The sequence below is a fragment of the Schistocerca nitens genome, chromosome 8 (assembly GCF_023898315.1).
Source record: "Schistocerca nitens isolate TAMUIC-IGC-003100 chromosome 8, iqSchNite1.1, whole genome shotgun sequence".
Lineage (NCBI taxonomy): Eukaryota > Metazoa > Arthropoda > Insecta > Orthoptera > Acrididae > Schistocerca > Schistocerca nitens.
In genome coordinates this window covers 125,847,561-125,861,503 of record NC_064621.1, presented here as the reverse complement: position 1 = coordinate 125,861,503, position 13,943 = coordinate 125,847,561, and the positions used below count along the sequence as shown (strand labels likewise).

Genomic DNA, 13,943 nt, shown 5'->3' with positions numbered 1-13,943 from the left:
ACGACCAATCCACCTGTCATGAAATATGCTATTCAATAGCGTTTCAACAGCATGCGAGCTATGTGCTGGACATCCATCATGTTGGAAGTACATCGCCATTCTGTCATGCAGTGAAACGTAGTAACATCGGTAGAACATGACGTGGGAAATCAGCATACATTGTACCATTTAGATTGCCATCGCTAAAATTGGGGCCAATTGTCCTTTCGCCCAGAATGCCGCACCATACCCGCAGAGTGGCTGATGTTCCACTTGTCGCAGCCATCGTGGATTTTCCGTTGCCCAATAGTGCATATTATGGCGGTTTACGTTATCGCTGTTGGTGAATGACGCTTCGTCGCTAAATAGAAAGCGTGCAAAAAATCTGTCATCGTCCGGTAATTTCTCTTGTGCACAGTGGCAGAACTGTACACGACGTTCAAAGTCATCGCCACGCAATTCATGGTGCATAGAAATATGGTACGGGTGCAATCGATGTTGATGTAGCATTCTCAACACCGACGTTTTTGAGATTCCCGATTCTCGCGCAATTTGTCTGCTACTGATGTGCGGATTAGCCGCGACATCAGCTAGATCATCTACTTGGGCATCATCATACGTTGCAGGTCGTAGTTGACGTTTCACATGTGGCTGAACACTTTCTGTTTCCTTAAATAACGTAACTATCCGGCGAACGGTCCGGACACTTGGATGATGTCGTCCAGGATACCGAGCAACATACATAGCACACGCCCGTTGGGCATTTGAATCACAATAGCCACAATACCTCCCGAGGAGATCACGAATGTAAAATTAGAGAGATTAGAGCGCGCACGGAGGCTTTCAGACAGTCGTTCTTCCCGCGAACCATACGCGACTGGAACAGGAAAGGGAGGTAATGACAGTGGCACGTAAAGTGCCCTCCGCCACACACCGTTGGGTGGTTTGCGGAGTATAAATGTAGATGTAGATGTAGAGGTAGACATCAACACGATATAGACCCTTTCCGCAATTGGTAAACGGTCCAATTTAACACAGGTAATGTATAACGAAGCAAATACCGTCCGCACTGCCGGAATGTTACGTGATACCACGTACTTATACGTTTCTGACAATTACAGTGCCATGTATCGCAAAGCGAAAAAAGTGGTCCAACTAAAACATTGATATTTCTTTACGTACTACACGAATATGTAATAAAAATGGGGGTTCCTATTTTTTAAAAACGCAGTTGATATCCGTTTGACCTATGGCAGCGCCATCTCGCGGGACAACCATAACGCCATCTGGTTTTCCCCTTCAAGCTAGACGAGTTTCGTTCTTTGTACTTTTTTCGTTTGACTCTTATTTCGTGAGATATTTGGCCCGGTCACTATCGATGACCATCCTGTATAAGGAGTGTTGGCGCAGCCATGGTAACGCTCATGTCCGAGTCTGCTAGGTGCAAGGGCCAAACCTCGTTCTCACTCAGCTTTCGCCAGCCTGTGTACCTCGTGTCCGGTATCACCGGTGAACTACGTGACGCGACGGTGCCTTCGTGGAGCTGAATCACTCGTTGGACGTTGAACGTACATGCTCATTTTTGAAAGAGATATCACCTGGTACACTCTGCAATATGGTGGATGCAGATGACGGGGCCGCTCACGAAAAGCGTTGACCTAAACTGCTGGACGCATCGTTCGGCAGAGGGCTGTTTGGAAAAGGTGAGAATCGCGTGTATTTGATGTATGAGCAGATACCTTGGAGACCAGCTGTTTGCCTGCTGGGCCACTTTTGCGGTTGTGTTATTGTCCTAAGGATTCACCTTGAATGCCATTTGTATATTATATTGTGGTTTTCATTACCATTTTGTGATGTCGATATCCTGTCTGATTAGCTTCTAAGTTGTTGAATATTAATCTTACCACGAACTGTAAGTTTTGGAACTCCAATTTATTGTTTTTCACCATTGTGGACTGTTGTCTACGACCACATGTGGTTTAGCAAGAGAGTTATTACGTTTTCTGTAAAGTCTCGCTTAGTTAAATTTATGAAGTTGAGGTTTCCAGGTCACTGTTACTTAAATGTTCTTAAAGAATTCATTACATACAGTTAAGATTACAACTCCTAAATTTCACATCTTGCTTTTTTTAAGGTTCATTGTTTTAAAGATTTTTTATTATCAATACCTAAATTTGAGGGTTTCATTATTTAAGGTATTTTTACTCTCTTGTTAAAAGGAATCCTTAGAATTTCACTGTCTAGATTGTTTGTGGCAGATTCTTGTAGGTTTTAAGATTTTATATTTTGCATCTTTTACAATGTAGCTTCTCTCTGTTTTAATTCTGCCTTAACTGTCCAAGGGTCCTAGCTGTGAATTAGTTCGCTGTAGGTCGGAACTCCATCACTGTAAAATTATATTTGACGTGGTCTTCCTGTTGTGAAATGCTAAATTTGGTAACGAGATTTTCCGCTCTTTGGTCATTGCTTCAATTGTGCTGAGTGGGTTAAATATTCTCATGGATCAATAAAAAGACTGTTTAGTTTTGTTAAATATCTTCATGGCCCAGATGCTTACCACTCAATCTAGATCCTTAACCCACACCACGTACCACCATGCTTCTTAGTTTCTGGCGAGTATAATGGAAGAAAATGGAAAAGAAAATTATGGAACTGTTAAATGATCAATTTGGCTTCCGGAAATGTAAGGACACCAAAGGGGTTGTTCTGACGATGCGATTGAGAATGGAAGCAAGACAGATTTATAGGATTTGTTGATCAGTAAAAAGTGTTCCACAATGTAAAATGCTGCAAGATGTTTGAAATTCTGAAAAAATTGAAGTAAGCTATAGAAAGAGACGAATAATATACAATATTTACCAGCAGCCAGAGGGAACAATAGGAATGAAAGGGCAAGAACGAAGTGCTCGGATTAAAAGCGGTGTAGGACAGGGATGTAGTCTTTCGCCCCTGCTGTTCAGTTTATACATCGAAGAACTAATCATGGAAATAAAAGAAACGTTCACGAGCGAGATTAAAATTGAGAGCGAAGGAATATCATTGAAATTGCTATCCACAGTGAAACTGAAGTATGATTACAGGACCTATTAAATGGAGGAAACAGTATGCTAAGTACAGAATATCGATTAAGGATAAACCGAAGAAAGACAAATCTAATAAGGGGTAGCAGAAATGAGATTAGTGATAAAATTAATATAAAAACTTGTAACCATGAAGTAGATGAAATGAAGGAATTCTGCTGCCTTCCAAGCAAAATAACGTGTGACAGACGAAGGAAGGGGGAAGTAAAAAAGAGACTTGTCTTCGCGAGTTCCTTAATCACTAAGACTGCTCCACACCTTTTCGTATATTATACAGACTTCACGATTGTGGAGCTAGGTTTCCCATATTATAACGTCCTACATCCTATTTTACAACTTCTGATTACAGAATGCGCTGCATGCATATTTATTATCACTTTAAGCTTTTAAAATTTAAAATGACTATGTTAAAAATAAATATTTTAATTTTTCCAGTGTACTTTTCACGGCTGCACAACAATATGCCAGCCACATTGCCTTCGCCTAGAAGAATTACGAGCGATGTACGGTACCATTATACCAAAAAGAAGTAAAAACGAAAATGCCGCTGCCGTCAGCAAATAATTTCCATGGCTTCTGCCTCATCATCGGAACTGAAGAGGCATGTAAAATCGAAGTATCCTACAGTACCTCTTGAGCGATGTGGGTCAGCAAGCCGATCGAGATCGCCATCAATCGATACAGAAAATCGAGAAATCATTTCTCGTCATCCGTCCTCACTGCCGCCTGCTTTCGCCGCGGTGAAGGTAATCCACTCAGAAAAGCAAATTTAGTCTCAAGCTGTATCCAACCCATCTGGACCAAGTTCTGCTTTATTTCCTTTTGTGATGCCCCCACCACCAACTGCTTTTCATTGACAACACCAAGTAAGTTAATTTTTTAATATTGTAAAGCCGTTCACTTTAAATACAAGTATGACATTAGATGTACAGCTTTTAAAAATGATGTGCAGAGAACACCATCCTTTCTCTACAGCTGAAGACTCAGAATTTAAAAAAAAAAGTTATTTACTGTATGCTTTGCCCAATTATAATTTACCAAGTCGAAAAACGTTGTCAAACTTGCCGATGCCCAGTTTGTATCATGAGTCATTTGATAAAATTAAAAACAATTTGGCCAGCGCAAAGGCAGTCTGCTATAGATTTGATGCGTGGACCAGCCTAAATAACGTTGCTTTCTATGCATTCACTGCAGATTTTATAGATGAATAGAGTGAAGATAAGGCATACCTTTTCTAGTGCTCACAATTCGGAGACAAACAAACTGCAGAAAACATCCCAAATGGGTAAAGTCTTTTATCGCCAAATGCAATATCAATTACAAAATCACTTCCATAATAACAGATAGTGCATCAAGTGTAAAATTAACTACCATGTTTCTGAAACTTCCATATATCCCATGCTTTGCGTATTCTTTCAACCTTGCTGTGCAGCACGCAATTCAGAAGCACACACAGAAAACCTTTGACGAGGTTAAAGGAGTTGTTTCGTTTTTTAAGGAGAGACCCTTTGCTTTATGCAAACTTGCTGAAAAACAAGAAGATTTTATAAAGTAAGAAACCAAGTGAAACTGAAACAAGATGTCCCAACTAGATCAAACTCTACTTACGAATTGTTGCAAATATATACTTTAAATAAAGATCCCATAATTTCTTGCCTCTCTGTTTTAGCCGGAAAATCGATCACCTTAAACTGTAAGTAGGCTGTTTAAGTTTTTATGTTGGTAACGCCACGTAGCGCTCTATATGAAAATCACTGACAGTGCTGTGTGAAGTCTGTGGCTGGTTTGCATTGTTGGAATATTTTCTATTGTAGTGTTGGACAGTTTCATGTGAACAGCGAGTAGCGTTGCGCAGTTAAAGGTGAGCCACCAGCAGTGGTGGATGTGGGGAGAGAGATGGCGGAGTTTTGAGAGCGGATGATTTGAATATGTGTCCATCAGAAAGAGTAAATTTGTAAGACTGGATGTCATGAACTGATATATATATATATATATATATATATATATATATATATATATATATATATATATATATATACTCCTGGAAATGGAAATAAGAACACCGTGAATTCATTGTCCCAGGAAGGGGAAACTTTATTGACACATTCCTGGGGTCAGATACATCACATGATCACACTGACAGAACCACAGGCACATAGACACAGGCAACAGAGCATGCACAATGTCGGCACTAGTACAGTGTATATCCACCTTTCGCAGCAATGCAGGCTGCTATTCTCCCATGGAGACGATCGTAGAGATGCTGGATGTAGTCCTGTGGAACGGCTTGCCATGCCATTTCCACCTGGCGCCTCAGTTGGACCAGCGTTCGTGCTGGACGTGCAGACCGCGTGAGACGACGCTTCATCCAGTCCCAAACATGCTCAATGGCGGACAGATCCGGAGATCTTGCTGGCCAGGGTAGTTGACTTACACCTTCTAGAGCACGTTCGGTGGCACGGGATACATGCGGACGTGCATTGTCCTGTTGGAACAGCAAGTTCCATTGCCGGTCTAGGAATGGTAGAACGATGGGTTCGATGACGGTTTGGATGTACCGTGCACTATTCAGTGTCCCCTCGACGATCACCAGTGGTGTACGGCCAGTGGAGGAGATCGCTCCCCACACCATGATGCCGGGTGTTGGCCCTGTGTGCCTCGGTCGTATGCAGTCCTGATTGTGGCGCTCACCTGCACGGCGCCAAACACGCATACGACCATCATTGGCACCAAGGCAGAAGCGACTCTCATCGCTGAAGACACGTCTCCATTCGTCCCTCCATTCACGCCTGTCGCGACACCACTGGAGGCGGGCTGCACGATGTTGGGGCGTGAGCGGAAGACGGCCTAACGGTGTGCGGGACCGTAGCCCAGCTTCATGGAGACGGTTGCGAATGGTCCTCGCCGATACCTCAGGAGCAACAGTGTCCCTAATTTGCTGGGAAGTGGCGGTGCGGTCCCCTACGGCACTGCGTAGGATCCTACGGTCTTGGCGTGCATCCGTGCGTCGCTGCGGTCCGGTCCCAGGTCGACGGGCACGTGCACCTTCCGCCGACCACTGGCGACAACATCGATGTACTGTGGAGACCTCACGCCCCACGTGTTGAGCAATTCGGCGGTACGTCCACCCGGCCTCCCGCATGCCCACTATACGCCCTCGCTCCAAGTCCGTCAACTGCACATACGGTTCACGTCCACGCTGTCGCGGCATGCTACCAGTGTTAAAGACTGCGATGGAGCTCCGTATGCCACGGCAAACTGGCTGACACTGACGGTGGCGGTGCACAAATGCTGCGCAGCTAGCGCCATTCGACGGCCAACACCGCGGTTCCTGGTGTGTCCGCTGTGCCGTGCGTGTGATCATTGCTTGTACAGCCCTCTCGCAGTGTCCGGAGCAAGTATGGTGGGTCTGACACACCGGTGTCAATGTGTTCTTTTTTCCATTTCCAGGAGTATATATATATATATATATATATATATATATATATATATATATATATAAAATGACTTTTGAACACTATTAAGGTAAATACATTGTTTGTTCTCTATCAAAATCTTTCATTTGCTAACTATGCCTATCAGTAGTTAGTGCCTTCAGTAGTTAGAATCTTTTATTTAGCGGGCAGTATTGGTTATTGTTAGTTAGGGCCATTCTTTTGTAGGGATTATTGAAAGTCAGATTGCGTGGCGCTAAAAATATTGTGTATCAGTTTAGTGATGATCAGAACAAGTAAAGAGAGAAGTGTCTGAGTACGTTCAGTTTTGCTCAGCTGTTTGAAAGTGAAATAACGTAAGAGGTTTATCAGCACAGTAATTCATACATTTTTCTAAGGGGACATATCAAAACTTAAAAGATGCATAATGGGAGATAATGTAACATTTTGAAATGTTTGGATAACTTAACCAAAGAGGTGTCCTCTGCTGAAACACCCTCACTTTCAAAACTGGAAATCTTGCCAAGAAATAGTCATTGGCTGATAATTTGCTTAAACGGTTATCAGAACGGTTTGGTGCTATCTTCAGTAACGAATTGATTGGTCAGGCAATGTCACTGGACCCTCGATTCAAAAGGCAAGGATTTTCACTCGACAAGCCATTTCAGGGCTGCTGTATGAAGGCCACTGCAGAAATGAAAGCATTTGTTGTTCAACAAAAAAAAAAAAAAAAAAAGAAAAATTCATTTATCAAGCAGTTACCACCATAATGCATGAGACTCCTTCAACCTGGGAGGAGTTCGATGAAACTGTTAGTCAGCTTTAAGCAAGTCATGACCCGGTAATTGCTGCAATTATCGAATTGAACAAATATTCAGCCGAAGGATACTTTCCAAGAAACAGCGATTCCTTAAAGATGGGGGAAACAAGAAAATTTCTGTGGCCAATGCCGTAAAATTAGGCTCTAAAAGTACAGGATGTATCTTAAAGAATCATCCAATTTAAAAAAAAAATCATAACTGTTATGTTATTTCAGATATGTCTGTGAACAACGTACTGTTGGAAAGAGCAAATTCTCGAGTTTTACATGGTTCACGCTAGGTAGCAGCAGTTGAGTTCTAATACAAATGGTGTCGGGAGAACAGAAAGCATTTGTTTTCTACATTTTGCGCAGTGCGGGTCAGTAATAACTGTTCAGCGTGAGTTTGAGGTGGATCCTCCTACAGCACAGAGCATTACATGATGTCATGAACAATTCCGAGAAACGAGTTGTTTGTGTGAAGACAAATAGCTGGGCCGTCCCCGAGTGCTGATACAGCCGTCGAACGCATCCGCCATAGTTTCGCAAGGAGTTCTCAGAAATACGTTCGCCGTGCAGCTCCACAGCTCAACATGCCCTCGATATCCGTCTGGCGAGTGTTGTGTCGACGTTTACATATGGAACCACACAAAAGTCAGCTACTGCAAGCTCTTCGTGAAGGTGACACAACAATGAGTGGACTTCTGTAATTTCGTTAATTTCGTTCACGATAAGATGGAGGATGATTTTTTTAAAATTTGTGCTAATCTTACACAACTAATTAACCTAACTTCAACTAACTCAAGCTAAATACAACACACACACCCGTGCTCGAGTGGGGACTCGAACCACCGACCGGGGTGGGGGAGGGGGGGGGGGGAGCCGCGCGAACCGTGACAAGGCGGCCAAGACAGCGGCTACTCCGCGCGGCAGGGGGGATGACAGTTTTCTTCCACGCTTAGTATTTAGTGACGAGTCAATATTCCATTTAAATGAAAAGCCGTACCGTCACAATGTGAGAATATGGGGTACAGAACAACCATACGAAGCTGTACAACGTGAGAGGGACTCTCCAAAATTTAATGTGTTTTGTGCAGTTTCATGGGAATACGTGTATGGTTCATGTTTCTTTGCCGAAAACACATTTACAAGAAGCTCATATCTCGATATGCCAGAAAACTTCCTTTCCCCACAGTTGGAGACTGATTCTAACGACTTCATTTACCAAGAGGATGGGGGCCCACCGCACTGGCATCTGAAAGTGCACGAATTTTTAAATCAAAGGATTACTGGCCAATGGATCGGTCGCACTAGGCCAAAAGATTCAGCCTTACATTACTGGCCTTCAAGGTCACTGGACCTGGCTGTATGTGGTTATTTCTTGTGGGGATTTATAAAAGACTCTGTTTATGTGCCTCCGTTGCCAGCAACAATGAATTAAACGAGACATCACGTAACAACAGATGTGGAAGCTGTAACTCAAGACATGCTCGCTGCAGTGTGGGAACAATCTGAATACCGCAGTGACATATGCCGTTCATCTCAAGGAGGACATGTTGAACACCTATGAAAAGGTATGAAAAAAACTGAGTTTCCTGTTCATCAAAAAACAAAATTCGTTGTACATGTTTGCTAGTTTCAGACATGCGAAATCGGATGATTTTTTTTTTTTTTTTTACAGACCCTGTATTATGTACCATAGTGCCCTGTGAATAAATATTTCCAAAGGTGGGACAAATACGCATTGAGAAGAGAAAGAGACTAACACCGACTAAAACGGTCAAATTTTGCTTATAAATCACAATACTGATTAATTTTGGTTTCTTCGGTACATATATGGTAATGCTGACTTTAAATGATGACTGCAGATACACTTTAGTTACACTCATGACATAATTCTTATATTGTACTATATTTTTACCAATAAAGATATGAAAATATAAGAAGAATCAGTCTTCATTTCTAGAATTTTTACACTTGATAAAAATATTTAGGACTTTTATAGCAAACGAGATTTAAATTTTGTCTCTCAAAACTACTAGGGACATAACACAAAATTATTTGTCCTCTTTATACGATCATTCAGAATAGGACCAATTCTGATAGAAATGCAGGTTTAGTGTCCTGAATCAAAAGGGGAATGTGCCTTGTATTTATTATTTTTGTGAATGAACGGTGAGTCATGAGTCATGAAAACCAACTGGTTCATTTCAGTGAGTGACCAGTTCTGATTCGATCTCTGAAAAGAACAGCTTTGCCTATCTCTTGTATGAAGACGTTTCTGTTCTGCGAAAGGTCACAATTCTGCATTCTCGAAGTCATGAGTGTAATATCCGCAGCTCATTATGTCCGCAGCTTGTAATGTCCGCACGGGGTCCCGTGTTCGATTCCAGGTGGGGTCAGGGATTTTCTCTGCCTCGTGATGACTGGGTGTTCTGTGTTCTTCATCATCATTTCATCATCATTGACTTGCAAGTTGCCGAAGAGCCGTCAACTAAAAAGGACTTGCAATTCGGCGGCCGAACTTTCCGACATGGGGCCTCCCGGTCAACAATGCCATACGATCATATTTTTTCACTTATGTAATTATCACTGGGCAATTATACAATGTGTTTGACTCGTTAGTACAAAAGTGTTTGTACAATTTGTACTCTTTTGGGGAGTTGTGTACATAGTTCCGCGTAGTCAGCGTGTACACAACTTTCCCACTAGAGCACGCCCCGCTAAGCACAACAGCGCAGGCGCAGCGCTCGTCTGTCTCCGCACTACGAGATGGCGCTGCCTTAGAGACGGACCAAATTCTGCTTCCGCCGATCCGCGTATTAAAATGTAACGCAGCCAATGAGATTGCTGCTAACGTAGAACCTTTTCTCCTCGTGGATCACACTCGTGCAGTGATACATGAACGCGCGAGGTATTATAACGAGTGTACAGACGTCCAATTAGTCAGTCTGCATTAGTCTGTACGAGTCTGCATTTGTCTGCACCAGTCTGTACCAGTCTGCATTTGTCTGTACCAGGCTATAGCCAAATTTCAGTCTGCGCCTAATAAGATTATCATATTCCTGTACATAGCCATGAAGATAAATGAATAGACACTTTGTCAAGTATCAGAGATATGTGAGAATAAGGTTAACGTACCAAGACCAAAGGAACTTCAGACTGTCAATTGTAAACAGCACCCAGAATCAAGTTACGTAATATCTATGATTTTTATTATTTTAATAAATGTGTTTGATAATTATTCAAGTTCTGTTTAAAGTTGGTCACCGTCAATCTGCTACTCTAAGTATGCAAGTGGCATTTCTATCGTCTGACCAAACGGCAGAAGATTAACACGCCGCGATAAGACCACGAGACCTATTGCTGACACTCGCCTACTTCGTTAGAGCGACAAGTCAAATAATCTGATGGTGTGTGTACTGAAGGTCTTACAGTACGCACACTACATGGGGTTTTGGTCACTAACTGCTAACGAGACTTTTACAGACACTCTGGTAACCAAGCGGCTTCTTCCAGTTCCAAAATCATTAAATTTTGCTGCATTACGTTTCCGAGTTAAATATTTAAGAACACTGACAGTCAAAATTCGATAGTATAAGAATCTGCAGAGTCGACTTGGTTGCACCAGGATTTTATTTCATTCTCTCCTCGATAAGTGAGCGGGAAGTCAGAATGGGTTTCCCGATACCGTTAGCAGGCGACTAAACTCACTCACCTGGTCGGAGAGGGCGCGGGAGTCGTCGCTGACGAGGTCTGCCGCGTCGGCGGCGGCCAGGAAGTCCAGCAGCTCCGCCGAGTCGTTGCCGCCCTGGTAGCCGAGGGAGCGCGCCAGCCGGAAGGCGCGGTCTCGGGCCGTGAACGCCATGCCGCGGGGGCTGAGCGCGCTGCCCGACTGCATGATGGCCTGCTGGAACAGACCTACCCCACACACACACCGCCCTGCTGTTACTGGCTCGCTGTGGCGTCTGTTTGTGAAGAGTTGCGTCACCCGCAGTCAGTGACTCGAAACTCGGAGCGTATCTTACGCGGGGCACTCATTAAGTGTTAATCATCACATGGAAGAAAAGTTACATGATTAATTTTTTTGTTCGTTTGTAGGTACACGTTTAAAACCCTCGTATACATTGGAAACCTCGCGCTACAGTACCGTAGCACGTAGTTAGAGGAGGCAAAAGAAAATGGCGCAGCACACTGACAAAGTGGAGATTGACTGTGCCATTTTCTTTCGCCTGCTCTAGCTACATGCTACGGTACTGTGGCATGTGGCTTCCAATGTATACAGGGTCATAGACATTTACCTGCAAACAAACAAAATATTAATACCATAACTTTTCTTAGAGATAATAATTAGCAGGGGTTGTAGAAAAATATCCGCTACCAGTCACAATAAAAGGTTGTTTATTCGTCACACGAACGGTTTCGGGCTTGCGCCCATCTTCAGGTGTTTATACATTCATTTATATGTTTGTACTGTTGGAGATAACTGTATAAATACAAAAATTATATTCTGGTGACTACACAAATACAAGTGGGACAATTGTAAGTGGAAAGGCAGCATTTGACGAAAATATAACTGTACTTACAAAAAGATGAAGCACCATTATTACAGTTATGTTGTGATGATCACAAAGGAAATGGAAACGTTGAAATCAAGTACCAAGCATTGTTAATATAAAAACAAATACAAAATGACAATAAGTTTGGAGAAGGTAGAATGACCTGTACCTGCAGCATTGGTGTGTTGTACGCTGACATTCTGAATACCTACAGGAAATCTTCAACAGAGGTGCTTCAACAGAGGTGTTTCAACAGAGACGTATGTATGACACCAATGGCCGTGTGAACGCTGTCACAAGCGACAGGCAGTCACATGGTTATTAAATATGATCGCAGCCTACTATCTTAAACTCATGGTCGAAACATATTGCACAGACTCATCTACAGTGCTGGCTCAGTGGTGGACCACGTCTCAGTTATGGACAGTCTGCGTCGGAGATGTGATGCTCTCTGCTGCGAAATGCACTAGTGGCACAAAGGTATTTACATAGACTTAATTGCTCAGAAGCAAAGTCGGATTGAAACAGGGAAGGATCGCCTTTACTGGCATGTTTTTTAATTCAACTTGGAATACACTGATGGCTGAATAGTAATCATTTCACAAATATATCAGTGAACTACTGCATTTCTTGTGAGTGTGATCTAGACAAAACAAAGGTTAGGGCGGCTTTCCACTACGAATGACTTCATAGCACGTGTAGCACAGAACTCCGCACGTGGCTTGTTGAGATGCACTCTGCTGATGTGATGTTTTGGCGATGATATGAGCAGTTATGTCAATGTCGCAGCTGAGTACCATAATCAGAACTGCTTGGACAAGCAGTGACGCCAGTATGAATCTACAAATACTGCACACACCATTAGGAAGTGCATGCTAATATTCTCTGGTCTGTTTCATTCGTGTACGGATCAGGGACAAACCCGACTGTAAGACTGTGCACATCCCCTATCCCCCATCCAAAAGTGGGTGACATGGCAGAGGACTCTGCATTTACAATGTTTTAAGAACATCTCCAGACATAGGAATGACAGAGGGGAATCTTAATTCCTCGTCGACGACAAGCCCAATATAGTTCGAGTACAAGTTCGGACATAATGAGAAAGGGAATCACCCGTTTCCTCGGAAATCATCTCAAAATCCGACTTAACAGAGCTAAGGAATCCAAGATAAACTTAGGGCAAGGAAGCAGGTAGGCTCCAATACCCATCCATGCTGCCCTGGTGTTCTCGTTCACTGTCTGATGGCCACTCCATCCACAGGCAAGTCGAGCAGCTGACCCACATTCTGCCTGGTTATGAAAAAGAAGACAAAGATTTACTAATTATATAGGAATTGTTCGTTCATCCCTGCATCTCACACTCTACATACTTCAAGTCCCCCTCTCTCAAACAGAACAAGTGGTTCCTTCTAATAAGGGGCCCAGGCCAGCAGACTGCCAGCACACCCAAGCCCCCTGACTAACAGGAGCATGACAGTATCACAGGGTGCATCTGTTGGCATCTGCAGGCGTGATCAGCCACCTGCACCCAGTCATAAGAGTGTACAGCCTTTATTGTGGCTTCGATGGTGCCCACATCAGGGTGCCCAAGCGAAGTGCTGTCTCCTCACATAGATTAAACAAATTTCATTCACTGGCGTTCAGCTGCAGGCCCAGGTCGTGAAACAGCTCCCCACAATGCAAGGCTGGCATGGTGGAATAGCCTGCAGTAAATGCGATGTCCCCATCAACCTTCACCGTCTTCTCCCCACCCAGAGCAACCAAAGAAGAAAGATTTCCTTGCATTGAAATGGAGACCCACATACTCAAGTGCAGAAGCTGCCACACCTCCTAGTTCCTGCAACCCAGCTTTTGTCTCAGGAAACAAGAGAGTGTCATTCATGAAGATGGCTGCATTCATCTGATGACCACCAATATACGCACCAATGTGGTCTGGAAGCCTAGGAAGCACAAAGTCAAGGGACATATTTGTACTGGCGTAACCTTTCACCAGCACACTGGTCGGCAAAGAGGTTGCAAGAAGATCGATAATAGGCGCTGAATCAAGTGCGCCTATCAGGAGAGAGGCCAAAGACAAATTCGCAAGCAACGT

At 43.3% G+C, this 13,943-nt stretch overlaps 1 protein-coding gene across 1 annotated transcript in view; it reads right to left on the bottom strand.

The window, feature by feature from the left end:
• Positions 1 to 13,943, bottom strand: part of LOC126198854 (cholinesterase 1-like) — a 178,623-nt gene that overhangs the window by 89,781 nt on the left and 74,899 nt on the right. Inside the window, exon 6 of the mRNA XM_049935442.1 lies at positions 11,011 to 11,213. Within this exon, the coding sequence (XP_049791399.1) occupies positions 11,011 to 11,213 (203 nt within the window). The remainder of the gene's footprint in view (positions 1 to 11,010; positions 11,214 to 13,943) is intronic.